The following is a 25000-nucleotide window of genomic DNA, read 5'->3' as shown; positions in this document are numbered from 1 at the left end:
GGAGGCTGCTGTGTTTGACCCATTCTATAAAATAGCAACGGAAGCACTGTTGGTCCTGCAACAGCTGGTAAAAGTTATTCGCCCGCTCAATATTCAAGTGAACTTTGATTTTACTCCGTACGTCCAACCTATTTATACGAGCACGTTGCAAAAGCTACGATCGCCTGAAGTTGATCAAGAAGTAAAAGAACGCGCTATTGCTTGCATGGGCCAAATCATCGCAAACATGGGCGATGTTCTACAACAGGAACTTAATACATGTTTGCCGCTGTTCATGGAAAGGCTACGTAATGAGGTGACCCGACTCAGCTCTGTTAAAGCCCTCACCATGATCGCAGCCTCTCCTTTGCGAGTCAATCTGAGCCCTATTATGGGAGAAGTCGTACCAGTTCTAGGTTCATTTTTGCGAAAGAACCAACGAGCTTTGAAGCTTAACTCACTAACACTTTTGGATACTCTGGTTACCCATTATAATCAATTCATAGACCCAGTTCTTCTCAGGAACGCTGTTTCCGAAGTTCCGCCGCTTCTATCTGAATCGGATCTTCATGTTGCACAACTTTCGCTCGTACTACTAACATCTGTAGCTCGACAGCAACCGCAAGCACTAGTTGGAGTTCACGAACAAATTCTCCCCGAAGTGATGACTCTCGTACGGTCTCCATTACTGCAAGGAACAGCTCTTAACTGTACTTTGAATCTGTTCCAAGCTTTGGTACACGCTAATTTACCGGGACTAGGCTACCGTCATCTACTTGCTCTGCTGATGCATCCGATTCTCAATCAGCAGCAAGGACAGTTGTTGCACAAACAAGCATACCACTCGCTGGCTAAATGTATCGCCGCACTCACTCTGCAGGTTCCAAATGAAGCTGTAGGAGTAGCTAGAGAGTTTCTGCATGAGATCCAGAATCGCCGCAGTGATGCTCATCTGGTTTTCTATCTTTTAACCATCGGCGAAATCGGACGTCATTTGTAAGTATTTTAAATTGGCAATTTCCTTAAATTTTCTCATTTTTTTTTTAAATTTTCCAGTAATCTTAACTCTATCGACTCACTGGCCCAGATCATTTTGAACTGTTTCTCGGCATCATCGGAGGATGTTAAGGGAGCTGCATCACATGCGCTCGGGGCGATAGCCGTTGGCAACTTAAAACAATATCTGCCGTTCATACTGGCCGAGATCGAAGCTCAACCTAAACGTCAATATCTTTTGTTGCATTCGCTGAAAGAAGTTATTTCATCGCTATCCACGTCTAAGCAAGGACTGGAACAATTGCTTCCTTCGGTGCCCTCGATCTGGACTGAGTTATTCAAACACTGTGAATGTTCGGAAGAAGGATCCCGAAATGTAGTTGCTGAATGTTTGGGCAAATTAGTTTTGGTCAATCCCGAAGAATTGCTGCCTCAACTGCAAATGGCATTGAGAAGTGAAAGTCACCTCATGCGTACTGCAGTTGTTTCTGCCATCAAGTTTACTATTTCCGATCAACCACAACCCATAGATCAGCTGCTGCGTCAGTGCATTGGACAGTTTTTGTTCGCCCTCCAAGATCCGGAGCCGGCTGTTCGTCGAGTTGCTCTGGTCGCCTTTAATTCGGCCGTTCATAACAAACCAAGTCTGGTACGCGAACTGCTTCCGGAACTTCTACCACAACTGTACTCCGAAACTAAAGTTAAGAAAGATCTTATTCGCGAGGTTGAAATGGGTCCGTTTAAACACACAGTGGACGACGGACTCGACATTCGAAAGGCTGCCTTCGAATGTATGTACACGTTGCTGGAACAAGGGTTGGATCGCGTTGATATTATGCAGTTTTTGGAACACGTGCAAGCCGGTCTTAAAGATCACTACGATATCAAAATGTTGACTTATTTGATGACTGCTCGTTTGGCTGTTCTGTGTCCATCAGCAGTTTTACAAAGTAAGTTCACAAATGGATAAAACTATTGCTAGCGTTGCTATTCAGGAATGCAGTTATTGTATATTACTTATTTTTCGTTTAATAGAATTGGATCAGTTTGTGGATCCCCTCCGAGCAACGTGCACTCTAAAGGTGAAGGCAAATTCGGTCAAACAAGAGTACGAAAAACAAGATGAGCTGAAGCGTTCCGCATTGCGTGCTGTTGCTGCACTTTTGAATATTCCGAAAGCAGGTCAGCCTTCAATAAAAAAATAGCTTGAAACTCATTACTGAACGAAAGATATCTATTTTATTTACAGATAAAAATCAGCACCTAGCCGAATTTCTGTCTCTGATTCGCAGTTCTTCTGAGTTGCAACCGCTCTTTGAATCGGTACAAAAGGATTCATCTGTTCTGACCAGTAGCAACGCCGACAGTCTCTCGATGGACCAAAGCTAGGTGTTATGCAAGAACAGTGGCAGTGGCGACATCTGCAGTGCAGTGGTCTCGCGCTATTGGTTCAAGAAACGAAAGGTATGGTAAATAAGCTCAGCTGGCGAGATTGGCTTTATTATCTTTTAAATGTATTGCGACACTCGTGACAGCCTCTTACAACAAATGTGATCGTGCTTTGATTCATCGTCGACAGAGATTTTAATTACAAAAGAGATACAATTTGCGAAACACAAAATAATACATTATGTCCTTTCAGTGAGTAACACCATTGGGAACTGATTTGCATTTAATTTGAGCTATTTCTTAACTCTTGTTTCATTAAGCCAATTACATGTCCCACATTTATAATAAAAAAAAGGCTAAGAAAACGAACTTGATAAAAAATAATAAAAAATATAAATGAGTTGAAGAACGCATCGAATTGACTCGTTGTAAATGCAGCGATCGCGTTTTAAAACAATATCACAACTCGTTCTTCTTTTTGATTATGAATCATTAAATAACACTCTCATATGATCTAGAAGTAAATGGATACAAATTTCTGTTACTAATAACAGATTTAAATATTAATAACAAAATAAAAAATATGCTGTCTGATTTATTGTCTCGTTTTTTCGCTATGCGCGTATCCGAAGTTTACCGTTGTTGGATTACTTAACTTGAAATGTCGATATAAAATCGCAATCAGTACTATAAACTGAGTTGAAGTGCTTCCAATAATGTGGGACACTTATTATACTCAGCCACTGCGGCAACGGGAACTAATTATCGCAATCAATAGTTTTTTGTCCGAACTTTTCACAGTAAAATGAAATACTCGGTATTATCTCGAACGCTATCACAATTGTCAAATAAAATCTAATTTCGAAATGTTTACGTAGAATCTATGCTAGGTAATAAAACGACTGGCTAGATTTTATTTGTTTATTATACATTATCGGTACTTTATGATAACAATGTTTCTTGCATTAAATTTAAACCTATGTACACGATCTTCCACCGGACATCCACACGTTATTTTACAATGCGTTGATTGTTTGTGTTGTAATCCGCAATGATTTTACTTCCGTGCTTTATCCCACTTTACTATTTTATTCCGTTTTCACTATCATAATCTTACATATTGTTTTTTTTTTAATAATGTCCCGATTAGTGATTTTTCTCGGACCAATCTAATGGGTGCTGTATTTCTGCATCTTCAGTACATTGCCAATAGAAAATATCACTTCCAACGAATGTAATTTTAAATTGCTAGCACACTCACACAGACGAGTGCAGTACGTACAGAAATACTATATCCTATTTAGTCGCCGATTCTTTTTTATGGGGGAGCCAATCTCAAATACATCCAGATTAATCGTGCTTGATAAATAGCTTTTCGAATGACGATAAGTGACTTTTGACTGTTAGCCGTGTGTCTGATGTGCAACCTAAATCTTAGGGAGTGATTTGGACGAGAATGAACGAACTAACACGACGATTCTAAATCGTCGTCATACAATGGAACAATAGTATTCTTTGTGTGTCAACAACCTTTGGAATTTGGAACGAATCTTTTACAAATTTAAAACAAAAACGCGGAAACGTGAAATCACATTGTTACAAATGTTTCGTATGGAAATTGATTGCTAGTATGTACTAAAAAACCGGAGAGAGGGAAGAACGGTCCTCGTCAGATTTACCATTGTTTAAAGACCTGTTTTAGTAACTGCATTTCTAAATCCTATTTTTGTTTTTTATTTGTTTTATTTTAGTTTATTATAGTTTATAAGCGCTGTTTTGTGACGATCGTATCGGTAGTCATTAAAAAACTTTTTTTTAATTAATAAAGTGTTTTGATTTGATTATTGATTTATCTGCTATAAATAGGTAAAATAAAAAAAATCATATTCAGTAAGTGGATTACACTATACTATACTATACCAATACAGCTTTCCCCGCGAATGTATCTCATTATCATAGAATATTCAATTCGGCTTTTTTTGTCGTTTAGGTGAAGGGGAGCTAAATAGGATCGAAAATTGCTAGAAAATAGACTTCTTGGTTGGTCACACTAGTGTTCGATCCAGTCCACTTATAGTAAAGGAATATAGGGCACAACTGCTGTTTGTGTTTTAGTTTTGCTTAATTCGATGCTCACCGAAATATATCCCGGGTCTTTTTCGTGCTGATCTAAAACGCCCAAATACACTTCAAACACCAGCGTGGCCACTAGAGCGAATTCTACTTGGTAAATGCGGCAAAGACAGCCCAAACAACCTCGTTGGAATTGGATTTGGCTGCCTCTGCTTCAAAATCCAGGTCTAGAAGTTCCCTTACACGCCTCATTGCCTGTTCGTAATCGTCATCATTCAGGGGTGCGAAGGCATTCTCCAGCACGTCGCTTGCATGTGCCAGCAATATAAGCGCCAACATACGCTTGTCGATGCGTTGCGGATCGTTAACCCATTTTGTGAGCACAGCATCTTGTATCTGCAAAATTGTACAAATGTTGTCATTGATATTGAAAATCTCCATTGACTTTTAATTTTTCTTGATCTCTACAAGTGAACTTATGATTTTTTTATTAGAGATGTTTTAAACTGTTTATTTGACATACCTTTTTAACTAGCCTACATTTGATAACGTTATCATTAAGCGGATGTGTCGTCATATCAAAAAGAAGGAAGTTTTGTTTTTCCGTTGTCAGTACACCTTTTTCCACCAAGTTCTTGGCGAGTCTTTCGCGTACATTTTTCAGTTGATATCTCAACTTCAAAGGGTTCCAAGTTTCTCCTAGAATGATTATGAAAATGAAAACAATGAGATTGTTTCGAAATTAGGGATATGATATAAGAGAAAATAAAACCTACCACTCAGATACTCGATCCAGTTCTGGATTGTCTCGGGCGGTTCCGTTTCTTTGATGTGCTTGAGTGCCTCGTCCAGGAGTACATCACCGGTGGGGGTGTCCGATTTGAGGATAATCTTTCGGGTACAAAGACCCTTTCGTCGCATTCCGGCTCGTTCTAGTTCGACACGACCCCGCAGGCCTAGCTCTATTAGGATGCATCCTCTCAGACCACTAGATATACAGTCGTTCCAGAATGATGTGTATCCCTAAAAAAAGATTCAACAAATTACTTTGGTCCAGTTCCTACTCAGCCTTGATAGAGACGGCATGTTTTTCCCTTCTCGAAAGATAAAGGCAGAAAAGAATATCTTTTGTGATTCGCGGTGTGAAGTGTGAGTGTTATGAGGTAGAACCCCGGTAGAACGATACCCGAATGGATGGATTTGAAAAATCTACACGGGCGTCTTTTTTATATAGTGTTGAATGCAGCTGATGGTGCGTTCTATGAGTAGAGTCAAGGATGGTACGTGCTCAAGATCCGCAACATAGAACAAAGTAGAGAGCTGATAAAATTAACGGAATTAAGTGATGGTACACCTGTCAAAGTTGAGCAGCACCCTAGGTTGAATAAGCGCAAATTCGTCGTTACGTTTCCGTAGGTCGAAGGTATGAAAGAAAAGGAATTACTGACCGAATTATCGCCCCAAAAAATAATCGACATGAGATGAATTACGAAGAAAACATAAAGTGGAATAGAAGACACTAATACTTTGAATACTTCGAACCCGGCTTTACTATCCTCCGCCTTCGCTATGTAGAACATGTCTGAAATATGGCCATCCGAAGAGCACATGAACAACCTCCTTGGCGTGTAACCGCTGTAGCTCCCCCAACCACGACAGCCAAAAGTGTGAAAACTCCCTATTGTGGTAACTGCAGCGAAGAAGGTCACTCTCCAACAAGTCGAACATGCCCGATCTGGACTGCCGAAACTGCAGCGCTCAAGCTCAGCACGGACAAAAATATACCACCAGCAGAAAAATATTGCAGCAAATCAATAACAGCAACACACAAAATCAATAACAGCAACACAAAATCTATTGAACCTCAGCAAGAAACGAGGAAACCCGAAAAACTTATCCCAATATCAACGCCAGAACGAACTCCAACGGACCAAAAAGAACTACAACAACAACAGCAGCCACCGCACCAGGTAAGATCAACAAACACTGCATCTCCTCCTCAGAAACGTCTGATCACAAAAACACCGCCAAGAGAATCATCAGATATGGCAACCGATAAAGTTGAACCTCGCGTCAACGCAAAGATATGCTGGTGCTTTATTTTTGGACCTGAGGAAAGCGTTTGACACCATTGATCATGCCCTGCTGTTACAGAAATTGGAATGGTATGGATTACGTAGACAACCCCTTCGGCTTATCGAAAGCTACTTAACAGCTCGCCAACAACTTGTTTCCCTCAAAGGAGCTTCAAGTAGTAAAAGATTCATATCAACGGGAGTACCGCAGGGAAGCAACTTGGGCCCGCTGTTGTTCTTGATATTCATCAACGATCTCCCCCTGTTGAATCTGCACGGCAAAGTTCGGCTCTTTGCCGACGACACATTGATATCGTACAGCAATTCCAATCCTCTCCAGATAGTGGAATGGATTGGAAACGATCTGGAAATCCTTCAGCATTACTTCGCCTGTAATCTTCTCTCGTTAAACTTGTTGAAAACTTCGTACATGCTGTTCAATTCTGGTCGTCGCTCCATACCTCAGCTGCCAATAATCCGTATATGCAACACTCTAATTGAACGAGTGAACGAGTTTAAATATCTAGGACTACATTTCGATGATACCTTAAGCTGGGCAGCCCATATAGAGCATCTTAAACGAACACTCGCTCCGGTCGTTGGTGCCATATGGAAAATTTCTGCGTTCATTCCAACCCACTGGCTGAAAAATGTATATTTTGCGCTGTTTCACTCGAGACTGCAGATCTGGTGTCACTATGGGGTAAAGCCTGTAAAAGCCGCCTAAGGGAGTTACAGGCCATGCAGAATAGAGCGCTAAAGGCTGTCTTTAGATTGCCGTATTTGTACCCTTCCGAACTGTTATATAGTATGGACGATTCAGTACTTCCCATACGAGGTGCCCAGGAATTTCAAACTCTGGTATATACCCACAAACTCCTAACAAGCAGGGATTCCCATCACAACATGCACTTCGAAAGAATGACGTCTCACCGCTCGTCCAGAAATGCAAATCACCTTCGTCTGCTCAGGGTTAGAACAGAATTTGGAAAGAAGAAACCTAGTTACTTCGCAAGTAAACTATACAACAATCTACCAGACACATTAAAGCAATGCCCAACGTCCTCCCGTTTCAAATCACAACTGTTGTCGATCTGCAAGCAAAACATCCATCGTTTCCTCCGCTAGTATCTTCATGCCACATAGCTAAAAAAATTGTTATTCTTTTTATTCTCGCCCCTCCACCCAGACCACCGCCGCCCACAAGCCACTCCATCCAGCCGCCATCGCCAATCATCAAAACACCTCATCACCCTCCACCGCCACCACCACAACGCTGCAAACTAATGAATATAACACAACTCTATACTAAAAAATTGTGAAATAGCCTATGAGTAGTCCCAACCATTCCTTCAAAGAGCGATAATTTGCTCACTGGAATGGTTTTACATTTTGTGAAAAATAAATGTATTGAAATGAATTGTTAAACTGTTTTGATAGGGTTTTGTGCCTGTTGGAGAAGAGGCTTGGAAGAAGCTTAACTCCGCTGGGCTTTCCCTATCCGAGGAAAAAATAAATAAATAAATTAAAATAAAAACGATAACCTCAAAACCCTACCCTTTCAAGGGCAGTGATCTCCTCAAATTCCCCCAACCCCCCACCCCCCACCCCTCATTCCAACCCTTTTCAACCACCCCTTAGTATTAAAAAATATGATCCCCGGCTTAGAAAAACTTGTAATAAGTAAATGGCCTTAAATATACGTTTTTGAATTAGAAAAAAATACTTTGGTCTTTAAATCGAGTAGATCATGTGAAATGATAGTTGATGTTGATACTAATGAAATGTATCCTTTTAATCATAGAAATTTGAAAGTGATACATCACAAAAAAAAATCTATAAGTATACACAATGTGTGCAAAAGAGTGCCCCAAATGACCTGACTTTTGAAAAAGTTATGCTCTGCAGGTTTAAATTGATCTTTTACCTAGTACAAACAAGATCTCATGCCAAATTTGGGCCAGACTGGAAGGGGTCGCTCAACTAGACTGAAGTTTGTATGGAATTTTGAGACATTTTGTTCGGGAGAAACATAAAGATCCAGTTTTTTATCAATAATTTTGATCCACTTCGGCCGATTTCTTTTGAATACGGTTTTTCTTAAAGCCTAAATTATTACAAATGTTTCATCCGAAGACTGCATTTCAATTCGAGTTAAAATTAAACAGTTATTAAACTTAGAAAATGGTCTTACTTTTTTAAGTGTGATATGCATCACTATTAACCTTCCTTTGCGGTACAAAAAAGGACAATTAGAACACGCAGTGAAAAAGTTTTTTAGGGCAAAGGAATTCTCCTTTGTTTAGCCGCCAAACAAAGGAAAATTACTTAGAATCTGGGACAAATAAAAATCCTTTGTTTTTAATCTGTTTTCCTTTATTTCAAAGAATTTTTTAACTTTGAAATAAAAACAAATTCTTTGATTCAAAGTTTTTTTTTGTTCAAAGAATAAATCCTTTGTTTAATTTTTTTTTTCTTTAGAATCAAACTCATAATGCATTGTATCAAATAAAAAACAGTTTTTTTTCAATAGAATATTTTTTTGAATCAAAATCAATTTTTTTGTTTTGGTTTAAGCACCAAGATTACTCTGAGTGAAGGTTAGGGTCATATAGACCAGGATTGCCATGTTGACTGTATCTTCAAAACTACTACACCGATTTGCATAAATTTGATATACCATTTCGGAATCCTCCACCTACATGTTCACTATCTCGTATCTCTAAGTGCGGGGAGAAACCAGGCGGCGGCAACGCTATTCAAACCGTATGGAGCACATCTCTCAGATTTTCCCTTTTTTCCCCTCGTTTTGACAGATTTAAGCTTTTTTCCTCAGATTTAAGCTTTCGTCTCCTATGCTCTCAAGGCAAAAAAGCTTAAATCTGAGGAAAAAAAGCTTAAAAACGAGATTCACGACCACTTATTTAAAAGATGTTGGTCACACGATACATAGACAAATCGTGTAACGTTGCAGGGATCTGGGAGAAACATGAGGAAGCTTCGTGTACAATACAAGCAACAAGCAGGTGTTTGTATGGTCAGGCGGCGGCAACGCTATTCAAACCGTATGGTGCACATCTCTCAGAATTCCCCTTTTTCCCCCTCGTTTTGACAGATTTAAGCTTTCGTCTCCTATGCTCTCAAGGCAAAAAAAGCTTAAATCTGAGGAAAAAAAGCTTAAAAACGAAATTCACAGGCACATATTTAAAAGATGTTGGTCACACGATACATAGACAAAACGTATAATGTTGCCGCCGCCTGTGTATTGTACGGGGGAAGCATCTCATGCTCTCTCGGCGTGTCCAAAGTACATATCGCGACGGGAAAAAATCAAGAATTCTCTGAAAACTCGCTCAAAAAAATCATATAGAGACATGTTGTTGAATTCTTTGCCAATCGTTTCAGAAAACCAGTTTGACCTTCCAAGCGAGAATGAGTCCGAATAATGATTCACAGGCTCCAAAAAGGAAACGCACCACTAAAACACAAACCACATCGGCTGCCAGTAAAATTAAAATTAGAAGAAATCCTCAAAGTGGAAATAGTAATTCTTCCCCTTCTATTCAGAGTCCTCCGGGTTTTAATCCGTCCCCGAAGGACTTCCCTCCACTTTCTGGAAAGTCGAAACCCCAGGCTTTCCTTCAGACTTCAGGCCCATCAGCAGCTAACATGAATGCAACAATTCCCAGAGAAACTGCATCTAATCCATCATCGAATAGTTTTCCCAGCTTTTCGGCTGATGGTAAGATGAAATTCTCGGAAATTGTTGCATTTATCCTGGACTTTTTCAGCGTACCAGCAGGTTGGAGGACTATGATTAATATGTTTATACCCCTTTTGAGAGAATTTTTGAAAAAGAAAGCTCTCACCATGACCCTCATCGCAGAAGCAATTTCTTTCGATGGATAATTCATCCAATGAGGGGAGAGAAATTGATTCTGTATTGCAATGGAACTGCAGAAGTATTTTACCAAAATTAGACTCATTTAAAGTATTGGTACACAATTTGAATTGTGATGTGTTCGCCTTATGCGAAACTTGGCTCTCTTCAAACGTAGATTTCTCCTTCCAAAGCCACAACATTATTCGCCTGGATCGTGATGGTCAAAGAGGGGGCGGCGTTCTTTTGGGGATCAAGAAATGCCACTCTTTCTATCGTATTCCACTACAACCATCCCCAGGTATTGAAGTCGTTAGTTGCCAAGCTAGAATAAAAGGTCAAGACCTTTGTCTAGCCTCGGTTTATATTCCGCCATCTTCAAGCGTGAGCCGGAACCAACTGGCGAATATTATTTCACTACTCCCAGATCTCCGGCTAGTTCTGGGAGATTTTAATTCCCATGGCGTGGGCTGGGGTAGCTCACGTGATGATGATCGTGCTAACATTATTTATGAGCTGTGCGACGACTTCAACATGACTGTCTTAAACAAGTGACTCGAATTAATGGATCCCAATCACAGCATAGTATTTTAGACCTTTCTTTAGCTTCTTCCTCTCTGAGCTTGGATTGTACGTGGAAGGTAATCCAAGACCCTCAGGGAAGCGATCATCTGCCTATCAATATTTCTATCACCAGTGGTCGTAGTCCACCTGAAGAGATCAATATTCCATATGACCTCACAAAGAATATAGATTGGAAAAAGTATGCATCATGTATCATTGAAGCCATCGACTCAACGGAACTGCCTCCGGAGGCAGAGTACAGTTTCATTTCCGGGACAATTGTGGACTGTGCAATCGGGGCACAGGTCAGACGGATTGACAATTCGACGATACAGAAACGGCCTCCCACTCCGTGGTGGGATGGAGACTGCTCACGTGCGCGAGGAGAAAAGTGCAAGGCGTTTGTCGAGTTTCGCAGAACTGGATTGCCAGAAAAGTTCCAACGTTACTTGGCCTTGGAACGGAAGTTCAAGAACTTGATCAGGGGCAAGAAACGTGGGTACTGGCGGCGATTCGTGGATGGGTTATCTCGAGAAACGTCTCTGCACACGCTTTGGAGAACAGCACGAAACATGCGAAATCATACACCTTCGAACGAAAGTGAGGAAAACTCGAGTCGATGGCTGATACAGTTCGCGAAAAAGGTCTACCCAGACGTAGCACCAGCTCAGAAAAACTATCGGGATACAGAGAATAGTTCCGAAACGGAGGATCAATTCTCGATGGTCGAACTTTCACTTGCGCTCTGGTCATGTAACAATTCAGCTCCCGGACTGGACAGAATCAAATTCAACTTGATGAAGAATCTACCAGACACCGCTAAGAATCGCTTGTTGAATTTATTCAATAAGTGTTTGGAGCTGAACATTGTTCCGCATGACTGGAGACAAGTGAAAGTCATCGCCATCCAAAAACCGGGAAAATCAGTTTCTGATTACAATTCGTATAGGCCGATCGCAATGCTCTCGTGTCTCCGGAAATTGCTCGAAAAAATGATTCTCTTTCGGCTGGATAAATGGGTTGAATCAAACAATCTCTTGTCAAGTACACAATTTGGATTCCGTAGAGGCAAGGGTACGAACGACTGTCTAGCATTACTTTCATCAGACATTCAATTGGCGTTTGCCCAAAAAGAGCAGATGGGGGCAGTATTTCTGGACATCAAAGGGGCATTCGATTCGGTGTCCATAGAAGTGCTATCTAGTAATCTTAACTCTTGCGGACTTTCACCAATATTGAATAATTTTCTTTATAACCTGTTGTCTGAAAAAAATTATGCATTTTAGTCATGGAGAAACCAAAGTTGAACGAATTAGTTACATGGGTCTACCCCAAGGCTCATGTTTAAGCCCCCTGCTGTACAACTTTTATGTCCGAGAAATCGATGCTTGTATGGCACAAAATTGCACGCTACGACAGCTTGCGGATGACTGTGTTGTTCATATCACAGGTAAAACAGACACTCAAATAAAACCTCCGTTACAAGAAACTCTAAATAATTTATCACATTGGGCCAGGAATCTAGGTATCGAGTTTTCGCCTAGTAAAACCGAGTTAGTAGTTTTTTCAAGGAAGCATTCCCCTCCTCAAATAGAGCTCCTTATGATGGGTGGAACTCTAACTCAATCTCTTAGTTTTAAGTATTTGGGTGTCTGGTTCGACTCTAAATGCCTCTGGGGAAAACATATTAGGTCCCTGACACAAAAATGCCAAAGGAGAATCAATTTTCTGCGAACGAATACTGGAACCTGGTGGGGTGCTCATCCACAGGACCTCATCAGGTTATACCAAACAACGATACTGTCGGTCATAGAATATGGAAGCTTTTGCTTTGAGTCCAACGCGAAAACCCACTTGACTAAACTAGAACGAATACAGTATCGTTGTTTGCGTATTGCCATGGGTTTTATGCAATCGACACATACGATGAGTCTCGAAGTACTGGCGGGAGTAATGCCGTTGAAAAATCGGTTCTTCGATTTATCGCTACGTTTCCTAATTCGAAGTGTAACTATGAATCCTTTGGTGATAGAAAATTTGGAAAGGCTTATGAATATTAATCCGCAAGTCAAATATGTAAACAACTATCATACTTTTAGTCAATTAGAAATAAATCCTTCTTTATTAAATTCGGACACGAGTCACTTTTACCCGATTAGCAGTTCCTTGATAAAATTTGATCTATCCATGACCGCTGACATCCGTGGAATACCAGATCACGTCCGACCCAACATCATTCCTTCAATATTTGCATCAAAAGTACGTGAAATTGATCCTACAAAAATGTTCTTTACTGATGGTTCTAGAATCGACAACGCCACTGGCTTCGCAGTGTATAATGAGGGCTTTGAAGCTTCGAGAGCCATGCTCCGTTTACACTGCTGAGCTAGCCGCTATTTACTGCACCTTGGAACACATTCGCACACTACCCGTAGACCACTATTTCATCTATTCGGATAGTCTCAGCTCTGTTGAGGCAATTCGATCGATGAAACTGATGAAGCGCTCTTCCCATTTCTTGCTGGAAATTTCAGGGGTATTGAGCGCTTCGATCGAAAATTCGTATAGGATTACCTTAGCTTGGATCCCGTCTCATTGTCTTATTCAAGGCAATGAGAATGCGGACTCATTGGCTAAGGTGGGCGCGTTACAAGGTGAAATCTTTGAGAGGATAATAACTTATAATGAAAACTTTTCAATACCTCGCACTTTAGCGATGAACGCTTGGCAGTCTAGCTGGGACAATGGCACAATGGGACGTTGGCTCCATACGATTATCCCTAAGGTTCCGACGAAGGCATGGTTTAAGCATTTTAACATGAGTCGCAATTTCATTCGCGTGGTTTCTCGGCTCATGTCAAATCACTGCCGGCTTGACGCGCATTTGTTTCGTATACATCTAGTTACAAGCAATGTTTGTGTTTGTGGGGATGGCTACCACGCCAGTGATCATGTTGTGTGGACGTGTGAACGGTTTGATCGATCGAGGGCTTGGCTACTGGATACCCTTAGGGCCCGACGTAAACCAACCGATGCACACAGGGGAAAATGATGTAAAAAGGTGATCAAAATTGTTTACGCCAAAACGGAGCATTTTAGACCTATAGTGTCTTCGGGACATTTTACCTACATTTGAAGCACTTTAAAATGAGCTTTTGATAAAAATGATTATATCACCTAGCAGTGAGATAGAAAAATTATTTTTTGTATTTTTCATTTTAGAGCACTTATGTGTTTGGCAAGTTTTTAGATTGTAAAAAATGTAGCAATTTTGTTGAAGACGTCAACATCGTAGAAGCTAACCCAAAAAAGTTAGAAGGGTTCAAAATAAAAAAATATTTTTTTATCAAAATTTTCAGTATTTTAACGATATCTTTTCAGGCCAAGCTTATTCGAGCAAAGTATGTTTGAAAGAGTTTTGAGTCACTTGAAATCCAATAGTTTTGTGGAACACAATTAATAAAAATATTCAGACTGAAACGAGTTAGGTTGGAAAAACTAAGAAAAAATAGCTGTTTTCGAACACCTGTATCTTTCTAGTTCGGTTGAGTTCGGTTCATTTTTTGGTTGCATTAGAATTAAGCAGGTTTCAACGTTGTAAAAACATATAGTTTATATTGTTAAGTTGTTTATTTTGTAGCTTTATTAATGATTAAAGTTAGCTATTTTCAAGGAATCTAGAGGAATTTTTTTTTGCATTTAAAATTAGCTAACCGAAAAACAAACTCATCAAGTACATTGTATTGTAAGCGGAAAGGTAGATGATAAGGTTCGTCAATGGAGGCTTAAAAACGTCATACGTGAGCGAGAGAATGATTAGGCTAAAATTTCACTTAAATAAAAACGATTGCTAATTGCCAGTTTAAAAAAACTTGGAATTTGTCCTCTAGATTCCTTGAAAATAGCTAACTTTAATCACTAATAAACCTACAAAATAAACAACTTAACATTGTAAACTATATGTTTTTACAACGTTGAAACCTGCCTGATTCTAATGCAACCAAAAAATGAACCGAACTCAACCGAACTAGAAAGATAAAGGTGTTCGAAAACAGCTAATTTTGCTTAGTTTTTCCAATCTAACTCGTTTCAGTCTGAATATTTTTATTAAGTGTGTTCCACAAAACTATTGGATTTCAAGTGATTCAAAACTCTTTCAAACATATCTTGCTCGAATAAGCTTGGCCTGGATAGATATTGTTAAATACTGAAAATTTTTATAAAAAATTATTTTTTTATTTTGAACCCTTCTAACTTTTTTGGGTTAGCTTCTACGATGTTGACGTCTTCAACAAAATTGCTACATTTTTTACAATCTAAAAACTTGCCAAAGACATAACTGCTCTAAAATGAAAAATACAAAAAATAACTTTTCTATCTCACTGCTAGGTGATTTAATCATTTTTATCAAAAGCTCATTTTAAAGTGCTTCAAATGTAGGTAAAATGTCCCGAAGACACTATGGGTCTAAAACGCTCCGTTTTGGCGTAAACAATTTTGATCACCTTTTTACATCGTTTTCCCCTGTGTGCGATGTTCCAATTCGAGACATCTTGGCAAGCTTTGATCTTGAATATTTGTACGCTATTTACAAATTTATTAAAATGTCTGACTCGGTCGTTTAGTCCTCATAACTTCCCTGTATATGTAACCTATAATCTTTCCCCCTGTATATGTACCCTATTAATCTTGGCTTCGTTTCATTAATAGAGTAACCTCTCATGCGATGGGTCCGACAAACTCTACCAGAAGGCTGGCCAGGAAGACGATCACCTGAAGTTGCTATCGGAACCTCAGCTACAGGAAGCCACCAGCGTACCCAGATGGATTTTTTTTTATAGTGAACCCTAGACGTTCCCCTTCCCTCCCCTAAATTAAATTATAATCTAACAGTTGAGTCGCCGCGACTATTACGGCTCCCCCTTCTACTAACATAGATAAGTTAAGTGATACACTCGGCAAAATGAAACTTTATAAGTAAAATGCCTTAATAAACAGACATTTGATTTAAAAAAAAAACCATACAACTGTTTATTGAGGTCGTAATTTTTTTTTTTTTGGGATTTGAATCATCAAGGGGTCATTCACCCCTCGAAGTCGTAGTAAATTAAGAGTTTCCTTATGTATTAAAATGTCTTAACCATAATTCTTTATCGATACTTACTTAACAGTTAATGCTTGCTAGGTTCAGTTTTGATCTTTGGGATCTGAATAAGTCGATTAGATTTTAGACCCTATGAAAAGATTTACTCAACTCGATCGGCGTTATAAACTTGCCGATTTAAAATCCTATTTGCGAAAGAGATCACCAAACAGGATCGATTAAAAAGCCATATAACTTGGGCATCATCCCGTTCCAACGATACATATTTTTTATGCTTTTCCCCACTCTGCTGTGCCAATGCTAGCAACGGGACTTTCTTCCTTTCTCTTAATTTTGGGAATAATGCTAATGAGAAAAAAAAATCTGCAGCATTTCTCAGAACATTGCTTTCGCAAGCATATTGGGCAAAACAAATTAAGGCAATTGTGACAACCATTGCAGTGCCTGTGTATGTGAAAGAATACATCATCGAAAATTATCTTGACCCTCATATTTGACTTAATGATAAAAAAAATGAACCAACCTCCTTATCTTTCAGTCCAAGCAGCAAAACCTCCTCCATAAGTGTCAAACGGGTTTCCTTAGAATCGCAATCTTCCAGCTCGTCATCTTGGTTGTTTTCGGATCGGTTGTCCTGGTCTGGATTGCTGGAAGATGAGCCACCTCCCCCACCACCCAATTCCCCTGCATCCCCTCGGGTCTTTACACGTCGCACTAGACCATCGCTGCTACGATTCATTTTCTAGATTATTTTAACACCTGTCCTCCCAGCTCGGATGGTTTCGAAAAGTTATTTTGATTTCTCAAGAATTTAGTCTATCGAAATTTCTCTATTTTTTGTAACTTTCTTTCTCCTTTTCTGCACTTCGTTGTTTATTTAAAATGTTGACGATGGGTGGCCCCGAAATATATTCCTTCCTAATAAGCCATCCAGGGTAGTAACTATTTCACAGATCCCACCGAAACCATCAGACTTATGTCCAGCTGAGACGGATAGCAAATTCAAGCCAATGGTATTCCAATGAATGTTGATTTTTCAATTTTTCACTTTTGATCCGAACAAATCTATGAAAAACGAATGATGTATTCGAGAAAAAAGATGACACGAAACACAAATCAGCAGAGAAAAAACATGGCGGATTTGGATGTTTTGCTGATGACGGACGACTGTCAACACGCCTAATTTGGAATCGTAATTTTTCGATTCAGATACTCCAAATTCAAAATGAGTATTGTTCGTTTAGAGCAAACGCAGCAGTGAGAGTTCGTTCAACTTGCAATTACGCCCAAATGTTTCTGAGGCAATTACCGGTAAATTTTCAATTTTCTCGGCATAGTGAATGTTAAATTAGTGAGATTATCGAGTGTAGCGGTAAATTTATAAGTGAATGCGTAATAAGAGATTGAATCGGTCGATTGGTGTAGTATCCAGACCGTCATTTTCGGTGAGTCAAACCAGCACGCTGCTGCCGATCAGCCTGCTGCTGTTCGGTTTCTTTCCTTGCTGCATTATTTTACAGCGTTCGAAAACTTTGAGTATCGATTTAAGAACGCTTGAAAACGAGAATCTGCAATAATATTTATTGCCAGATTGATATTCTGATTACCTCTCTGTATACACTTGTTTGCTCATGGAAGCAATAGCGAATGTACTAGGTTTTTCTTGCTCTGTACATTCGCCGTTTGGAAGAAGAGACGTAAGCAACGTTCAAATTGGCAAGCAAGGTTTTGTTTCATTCGTCATTTTGAAAGTCTTAAATTTTATACATTAAAAGGGTTTAAAGTGATTGTTTTATCAACCACATATAGGTAGATAATGTTATCATGAAGCTTTGTGAATATCTCAGTTTTTCAAATTCTGTTTCATTCGACGTAATGAAAGCTCATGCGAGATTTATAGATTTCATCGCTCAATTTGGAACGTCTTTCAAATCTGGGCATTCTGAGCAAAAATCTGTGTCTGACCAATATCTGGACGAAGGGTCAAGAGTCTGTGTTTACAGACAAATCTGGGCACCTGGCAACTCAGCCCGGTATTCATCCGATTTTGCGGCATTATAAATACACCAATGTGGTACAAAGATTAGTCTGTTCAATGAAGTCTAGTCGAAACGGGTCGAAACAAGTAGGAATGGATTGACAGTTGATCATCTGTCTCTTTCCAATTGACTTCGACCGATTTCTACCAGGTCGAAACGAATCCTGCTGCCATTCAACCGCCAATAGCCTCCTACACTGAACCAAATCTGGAAATAAAATCTACTAGGTCATTCCAATAATTTTTAAAGTTAATCGCTCATATACAAAGTAATGATTTATCCTGTACAAGTTATTGGAAAATTCAATAGATTCTGCAAGTGTATTTTATCGAAGAAAAACATACTAAAAAGTATAAGAAAATCTAATGAATACCATGAGCTTAATAATCTTAATCAAATGTATTAGAAAATCCATTAATTTTCAAATGTTGAAACAGGTTAAGCACCACTGGTTTTCAGTGTGTGCTGCACGGCTAACTAAATCCCAAAACACAAACACTCAAAACCCAAAACTTGTAGCAATTTACATTTTTACTTATACGACACATTAAAAACCTAGGCTAGCTTAACACAATTTCTACTCACGGGCCCGTTTCCTACCATAACATCCAAACAATAACAACAATCATATCACAGCTCGGACGGCACAGGTGTATCACAGCTTAATATCTCGGATTTTCTGGCAACCCTGCCTGGTTGCACTGCTCCACGGGCACGCACCACTGCCCGGAGCACTTCCGCTGTCTGCTTCCAGCTGGTTCTGTTGCGACTTGGCCAAACGAGCACTAATAGTGCGTTGTGCTCCCGAACAATGACACTCGGCTCTGCAACAACGGCCCTGTAGAAAACCAAATGTTGTTCCTCTTTTTCTCAATTTTCCTAAGCGCTAATCATCACTCACCCAGTTGGGGCCGTCGGCAATGACACGCTATCAGCATAGTCGGAATGGCTACCAGCACAGGTTGCATGCTTCAGCTCTGCACGAATTGACCGGTTGCTCGTCAGGTAGGGTGTCGTCGCCTTTACCTTCACCGTGGCCTTCAGCCGGTGCGGAATAATCCGGTACTTCCTTGGTCGCGACCTCTGAATGCAACGGAGTGCACGAAACCAACAGCAACAGCGAAATTTATGTTGTCGATGTCGATGCTTGTTTACGTTTTCACATGTGTTTTCGTTTGACAGCTTACACACTTAAAATTAAACACGCATATTTGGCTTCTTGTTCTCTCTATTGATAGGATTGACTACACACTCAAGACAAAATAGCTACACATATTTATTTATAACGCTACATACACTACCGCAACGGAAGAATTTTTCATGAATCGGTGACAGTCGATTCATGAAAAATTCAAAAACCTCTATCCTAGGCAACGATCAGAGACATCGGTCTGGTCACCCTAAGGAGACCTCGGTACTGCGCAAGCCACAGCAATGCTTGCCAGATCTAAACTAAATTTCACAAATCCCAAATACTAAACATAACTCCAGCGACTCCTGGAAAACATGACCGAACGCCAACGAGTCTTGGCAAAGCGTCTCTGAATCGTTCCTGACCGGCTTCCAAATGCTTGCCTCCGCTACGGTTACATACACAAAACAGTAGCTTAAGGACTACAACATTTGCTCAAAACACTAAACATTGAACAAATATTAAAATTAAAGAGGTTAAAATTTTGGTGATTTAAAAACAAGCACGGAAAAGCAGCAAATCCTTGGAAAGGGAGAATTTAGTTCCCTGATCGCCAAGAGCCCGAATAGAGGTTTTACCGCGCCTCCAGATCGCGTTGCTTTGGTATGGAGGGTTTTCTTGGCGACCCCATTTATGCTTCTTCCCTTAATAATGACGACAAGTTCAGCATGTCTTCTCGAAATGGTTTCGCTTAAAGAAGCGATTGGCTGGTTTGTCACGTTCCAGTAACGGCGTGTTTGCATAATGCATGAACACGGTCAGTTTCTCTCGCCCTGACTAACGGCTGGCCTGCAGAAGGCCTTGTGGTGGCAGTAATGTCCTTTTCCGGTGCTGTATTGGATAATCTGGCCTAAACTTCCAATACTGTCTTCAGTCGAGATTCCCTGTGAGCTGCGTCCAGTACACAGAGTACGATTTCTCTCGGTTCGTGAACGGCAAGCGCTTCAGCGCTGAAGAGTCGTTTCCAGGTGTTCTTCGGTCTGCATGGTCCTGTTTGTGACCTCCATTTATAAAGGAGCCTGTCCAGACTGCAACCTGCACACTCCGTACTGCTTCAATGTGCGTTGTCAATTTTGGGAGGTTACTGCTGTCGCTCAGGGAGCAGATTTGCAGCGTGAGTTCCGCACTGTCGCTGCGGAGGAGCTCAATCCGCTTGCGATGGCGTTATCTAGTGCTCTGGTTGGGCATATTGTCACGTTCGGTGTAGTGTAGTAAGTAACGCTGTGCGTGTTTTGTACGGTCGATGACGTTCTCGTTGTTGATCACCCTTGGTGAAGGACATAGCTGAATGGATCATCAAGCGAGGAGGTAGTGAAATATGTTGTTGCTCACTGAGCTTGACGAATGCACGAATTTACCCGTTCGGCGTGCGGTGTTTCTGAATCGATGAACGATGTAGTACACAGCTTTTGTTCTGCGGTCATAGCTTTGACGATATCTCACAAAAATGTCGGTCATGAGATGATTTTACATTGATCATTTTTTGAAAAGCTTCTTAAAGAAAGATTTTCTTATAAAAAAATGATTTAATTGCATGCTGAACTTCATAAAACTTATGCTAAGATTAAAAAAATAATTTGATGTGGGTATCGATAAGAATAAAAAGTAGTATCAAATCCACAAAATTATAAAGATTAGCATTAATCACCAAAATACAACATTAATCTCGAATTCAAAACATAAATCACAAATTCAAGACAAATTTTAACTTTTGCGGTAGCATAATTTTGTGGGTTTTTGTGTTGGGCGCCAATGAAACAGGTTAAGCACCACTGGTTTTCAGTGTGTGCTGCACGGCTAACTAAATCCCAAAACACAAACACTCAAAACCCAAAACTTGTAGCAATTTACATTTTTACTTATACGACACATTAAAAACCTAGGCTAGCTTAACACAATTTCTACTCACGGGCCCGTTTCCTACCATAACATCCAAACAATAACAACAATCATATCACAGCTCGGACGGCACAGGTGTATCACAGCTTAATATCTCGGATTTTCTGGCAACCCTGCCTGGTTGCACTGCTCCACGGGCACGCACCACTGCCCGGAGCACTTCCGCTGTCTGCTTCCAGCTGGTTCTGTTGCGACTTGGCCAAACGAGCACTAATAGTGCGTTGTGCTCCCGAACAATGACACTCGGCTCTGCAACAACGGCCCTGTAGAAAACCAAATGTTGTTCCTCTTTTTCTCAATTTTCCTAAGCGCTAATCATCACTCACCCAGTTGGGGCCGTCGGCAATGACACGCTATCAGCATAGTCGGAATGGCTACCAGCACAGGTTGCATGCTTCAGCTCTGCACGAATTGACCGGTTGCTCGTCAGGTAGGGTGTCGTCGCCTTTACCTTCACCGTGGCCTTCAGCCGGTGCGGAATAATCCGGTACTTCCTTGGTCGCGACCTCTGAATGCAACGGAGTGCACGAAACCAACAGCAACAGCGAAATTTATGTTGTCGATGTCGATGCTTGTTTACGTTTTCACATGTGTTTTCGTTTGACAGCTTACACACTTAAAATTAAACACGCATATTTGGCTTCTTGTTCTCTCTATTGATAGGATTGACTACACACTCAAGACAAAATAGCTACACATATTTATTTATAACGCTACAATGTTTATATTTATATAGAATTTATATTTTGCATATCTAATAAATTTACTAACAATTCGCATCGACTCGACATCGACTGATTTGTAAGGTTTGGTTTGGTAAGAAAACCCGTAAAATGGCCAAAAAAGTACTGAAAACTGTACGCACCGAGGCCGAAAACATCGCTAGCGATGAAGGTAAGTTTTTTTTTTGTTTTTCTGGGATTTTAACACTCTCGTGTTATTCATCCCCTAAATGAAGGTAATTGGAAAAACTATTTTATATAGCTATAATTTTAATTTTTTCTACCCCCCGTACAGCTCGCATTAGATGCGAAAAAAAACTCTACCATCCGGCCGGACAAACGCCGGAATTGTTCCAGCGCCGAACGAGGTGAAAACTGGGCAGAAACGACCATGCATTCACATCATAAACAGCAGGCGGAAAAAACATCACTCGTCCAGTTCCTCATTCATGATTGCGAAAACATAATCACAACATTCCGAAGGCTGAAGCAAGAGATCAACACCACAGAAGCAGCTACCAGGAGCCAGTTTTTTTCCCCGACGGTGGAAGCGCACTGAGCCGGCGATGATCGTATCACCATCGCCACCACCAGCGGCAACAGCAGCACACCAGCGACAACAGCAGCAGCACCAAATCCAAAAGCAGATATCCGCCGGAAACGTTTCTCGCATCGCATCACCCCACCTGCTGTAAGTTATTGTCATTTTTTCTTCTCCCACGGTGTAAGTGTACACTGAACCAAATCTGGAAATAAAATCTACTAGGTCATTCCAATAATTTTTAAAGTTAATCGCTCATATACAAAGTAATGATTTATCCTGTACAAGTTATTGGAAAATTCAATAGATTCTGCAAGTGTATTTTATCGAAGAAAAACATACTAAAAAGTATAAGAAAATCTAATGAATACCATGAGCTTAATAATCTTAATCAAATGTATTAGAAAATCCATTAATTTTCAAATGTTTATATTTATATAGAATTTATATTTTGCATATCTAATAAATTTACTAACAATTCGCATCGACTCGACATCGACTGATTTGTAAGGTTTGGTTTGGTAAGAAAACCCGTAAAATGGCCAAAAAAGTACTGAAAACTGTACGCACCGAGGCCGAAAACATCGCTAGCGATGAAGGTAAGTTTTTTTTTGTTTTTCTGGGATTTTAACACTCTCGTGTTATTCATCCCCTAAATGAAGGTAATTGGAAAAACTATTTTATATAGCTATAATTTTAATTTTTTCTACCCCCCGTACAGCTCGCATTAGATGCGAAAAAAAACTCTACCATCCGGCCGGACAAACGCCGGAATTGTTCCAGCGCCGAACGAGGTGAAAACTGGGCAGAAACGACCATGCATTCACATCATAAACAGCAGGCGGAAAAAACATCACTCGTCCAGTTCCTCATTCATGATTGCGAAAACATAATCACAACATTCCGAAGGCTGAAGCAAGAGATCAACACCACAGAAGCAGCTACCAGGAGCCAGTTTTTTTCCCCGACGGTGGAAGCGCACTGAGCCGGCGATGATCGTATCACCATCGCCACCACCAGCGGCAACAGCAGCACACCAGCGACAACAGCAGCAGCACCAAATCCAAAAGCAGATATCCGCCGGAAACGTTTCTCGCATCGCATCACCCCACCTGCTGTAAGTTATTGTCATTTTTTCTTCTCCCACGGTGTAAGTGTATAGGAGATATAAATAAAATATTATAATGCTTCAAGTCCAGATGTTTTATTTTTCATAACAAATCCATTTAAAAATCGCAAGTAGAATTAAATACATTCATTTACTTTCACTGGAAATTCCTATAAAATTTATCGGAACGCTAAACTATATGCGCAAAATCTATAAAAAGTATTGGATTTTCTAGTAGTGCAAAAATACTAAAATTCCCAATACTGTTTATAGCCCGATTTTGTTCAGTGTATAGGAGATATAAATAAAATATTATAATGCTTCAAGTCCAGATGTTTTATTTTTCATAACAAATCCATTTAAAAATCGCAAGTAGAATTAAATACATTCATTTACTTTCACTGGAAATTCCTATAAAATTTATCGGAACGCTAAACTATATGCGCAAAATCTATAAAAAGTACACGCTAATTTTTTTCTAACCATTTATTGTTAAAAAATAACCATTTTATGGTTTTCGATTAAGAACCGCCAATATGGTTATTTTTTAACAATTTTTTCAAGTGAAATTTTAACCATATTTCTAGTTCCCCTGCAATAACCAAGAAATGGTTAGAATTTTGACCAATAAACGAAAGAAAATATTCATGTCCGCCATTTTAGAAACATTCTTCGACAAAGCCACATTGGTACTATAGTTTATTTTCAATTTCTCAGTAGTTTTATCAAAATTTAAACATACAACCTAAATGAATTTAATTCCTAGTGCCCACTCAGTACAGAACAGAATCAATCCGATTCCACCAAAAAGCCCCTGATGCCTGCAGGTAATCGTTGCCGGAGTTGCTTAGTCGCAATACCCTTAATCCGGCTTCTTATTGCATGGATCGGTTCCAAATCAGGCCGCTGGACACGACGAATTGCAGACAGCACTTAACGAGGTAAGCACTAATAAACTGATTCAGTGAGTGAAATCTGAAATCACAAAATTCCAATCGGTTATTCCTTCTTTCGTTTTATCTTAAACAGGCCTTCCAGAAAAAATACCGGGTTGGGGTTGAACACTCCAAATGGGCGCACTGGATGGCGGATATTCCCATTTATTAAAAACCAACACAAGTTTTCTGATCCGGACGATGACGATGGATCGCCAGGCGATCCGGAATTTCCTCTTCACCTGTGTTGTCCGAACGGGACTGTTTGAACTGATCATCTTGAGGAGGCTTTAACTATCAGTAAGTATATTTACTAATTTGATTGTAATGAAAAAAAGTTGCATTGATTTTTTTTTGCAGTTTTACCTTCCGGGACGGGATGCATGTAGCCAGATTCAGATCGGGCGGAAAAAAATTGTTGAACAGCGGATCGGAGCCGAATCGGAGCACAGCAGTTTTACGAGAAGCCTGAGGTTGAAGCGAACGAGGAGTCGAAAAATTTGT

General features: G+C 40.0%; 2 protein-coding genes and 1 long non-coding RNA gene across 3 annotated transcripts in view; 2 read left to right on the top strand and 1 right to left on the bottom strand.

Moving 5' to 3' along the window:
* LOC129742211 (cullin-associated NEDD8-dissociated protein 1-like) overlaps positions 1-2958 on the top strand; it is a 16900-nt gene extending 13942 nt beyond the window's left edge. Inside the window, exons 2-5 of the mRNA XM_055734083.1 lie at positions 5-975; positions 1036-1925; positions 2011-2157; positions 2225-2958. Of these exons, the coding sequence (XP_055590058.1) occupies positions 5-975; positions 1036-1925; positions 2011-2157; positions 2225-2364 (2148 nt within the window). The 3' untranslated portion in view covers positions 2365-2958. The remainder of the gene's footprint in view (positions 1-4; positions 976-1035; positions 1926-2010; positions 2158-2224) is intronic.
* Positions 2959-3271: 313 nt separating this feature from the next.
* On the bottom strand, positions 3272-17220 carry LOC129744191 (Golgi phosphoprotein 3 homolog sauron). The gene is made up of 4 exons (XM_055736603.1): positions 16584-17220; positions 5214-5460; positions 4961-5136; positions 3272-4833 (listed from the first exon to the last, which is right to left on the bottom strand). Exons 1-4 carry the CDS (start codon positions 16797-16799, stop codon positions 4585-4587), a joined length of 888 nt encoding a protein of 295 aa, XP_055592578.1. The 5' UTR covers positions 16800-17220; the 3' UTR covers positions 3272-4584.
* Positions 17221-24099: 6879 nt separating this feature from the next.
* On the top strand, positions 24100-24994 carry LOC129746305 (uncharacterized). The gene is made up of 3 exons (XR_008737286.1): positions 24100-24502; positions 24591-24796; positions 24857-24994. It is a non-coding gene; the product is annotated as an uncharacterized LOC129746305 (long non-coding RNA).
* The last annotated feature ends 6 nt before the right edge of the window (positions 24995-25000 follow it).

This window comes from Uranotaenia lowii, chromosome 2 (assembly GCF_029784155.1).
Source record: "Uranotaenia lowii strain MFRU-FL chromosome 2, ASM2978415v1, whole genome shotgun sequence".
NCBI lineage: Eukaryota > Metazoa > Arthropoda > Insecta > Diptera > Culicidae > Uranotaenia > Uranotaenia lowii.
Note: the sequence above shows the minus strand (reverse complement) of the source record. Positions and strands in the feature narration are given on the sequence as shown.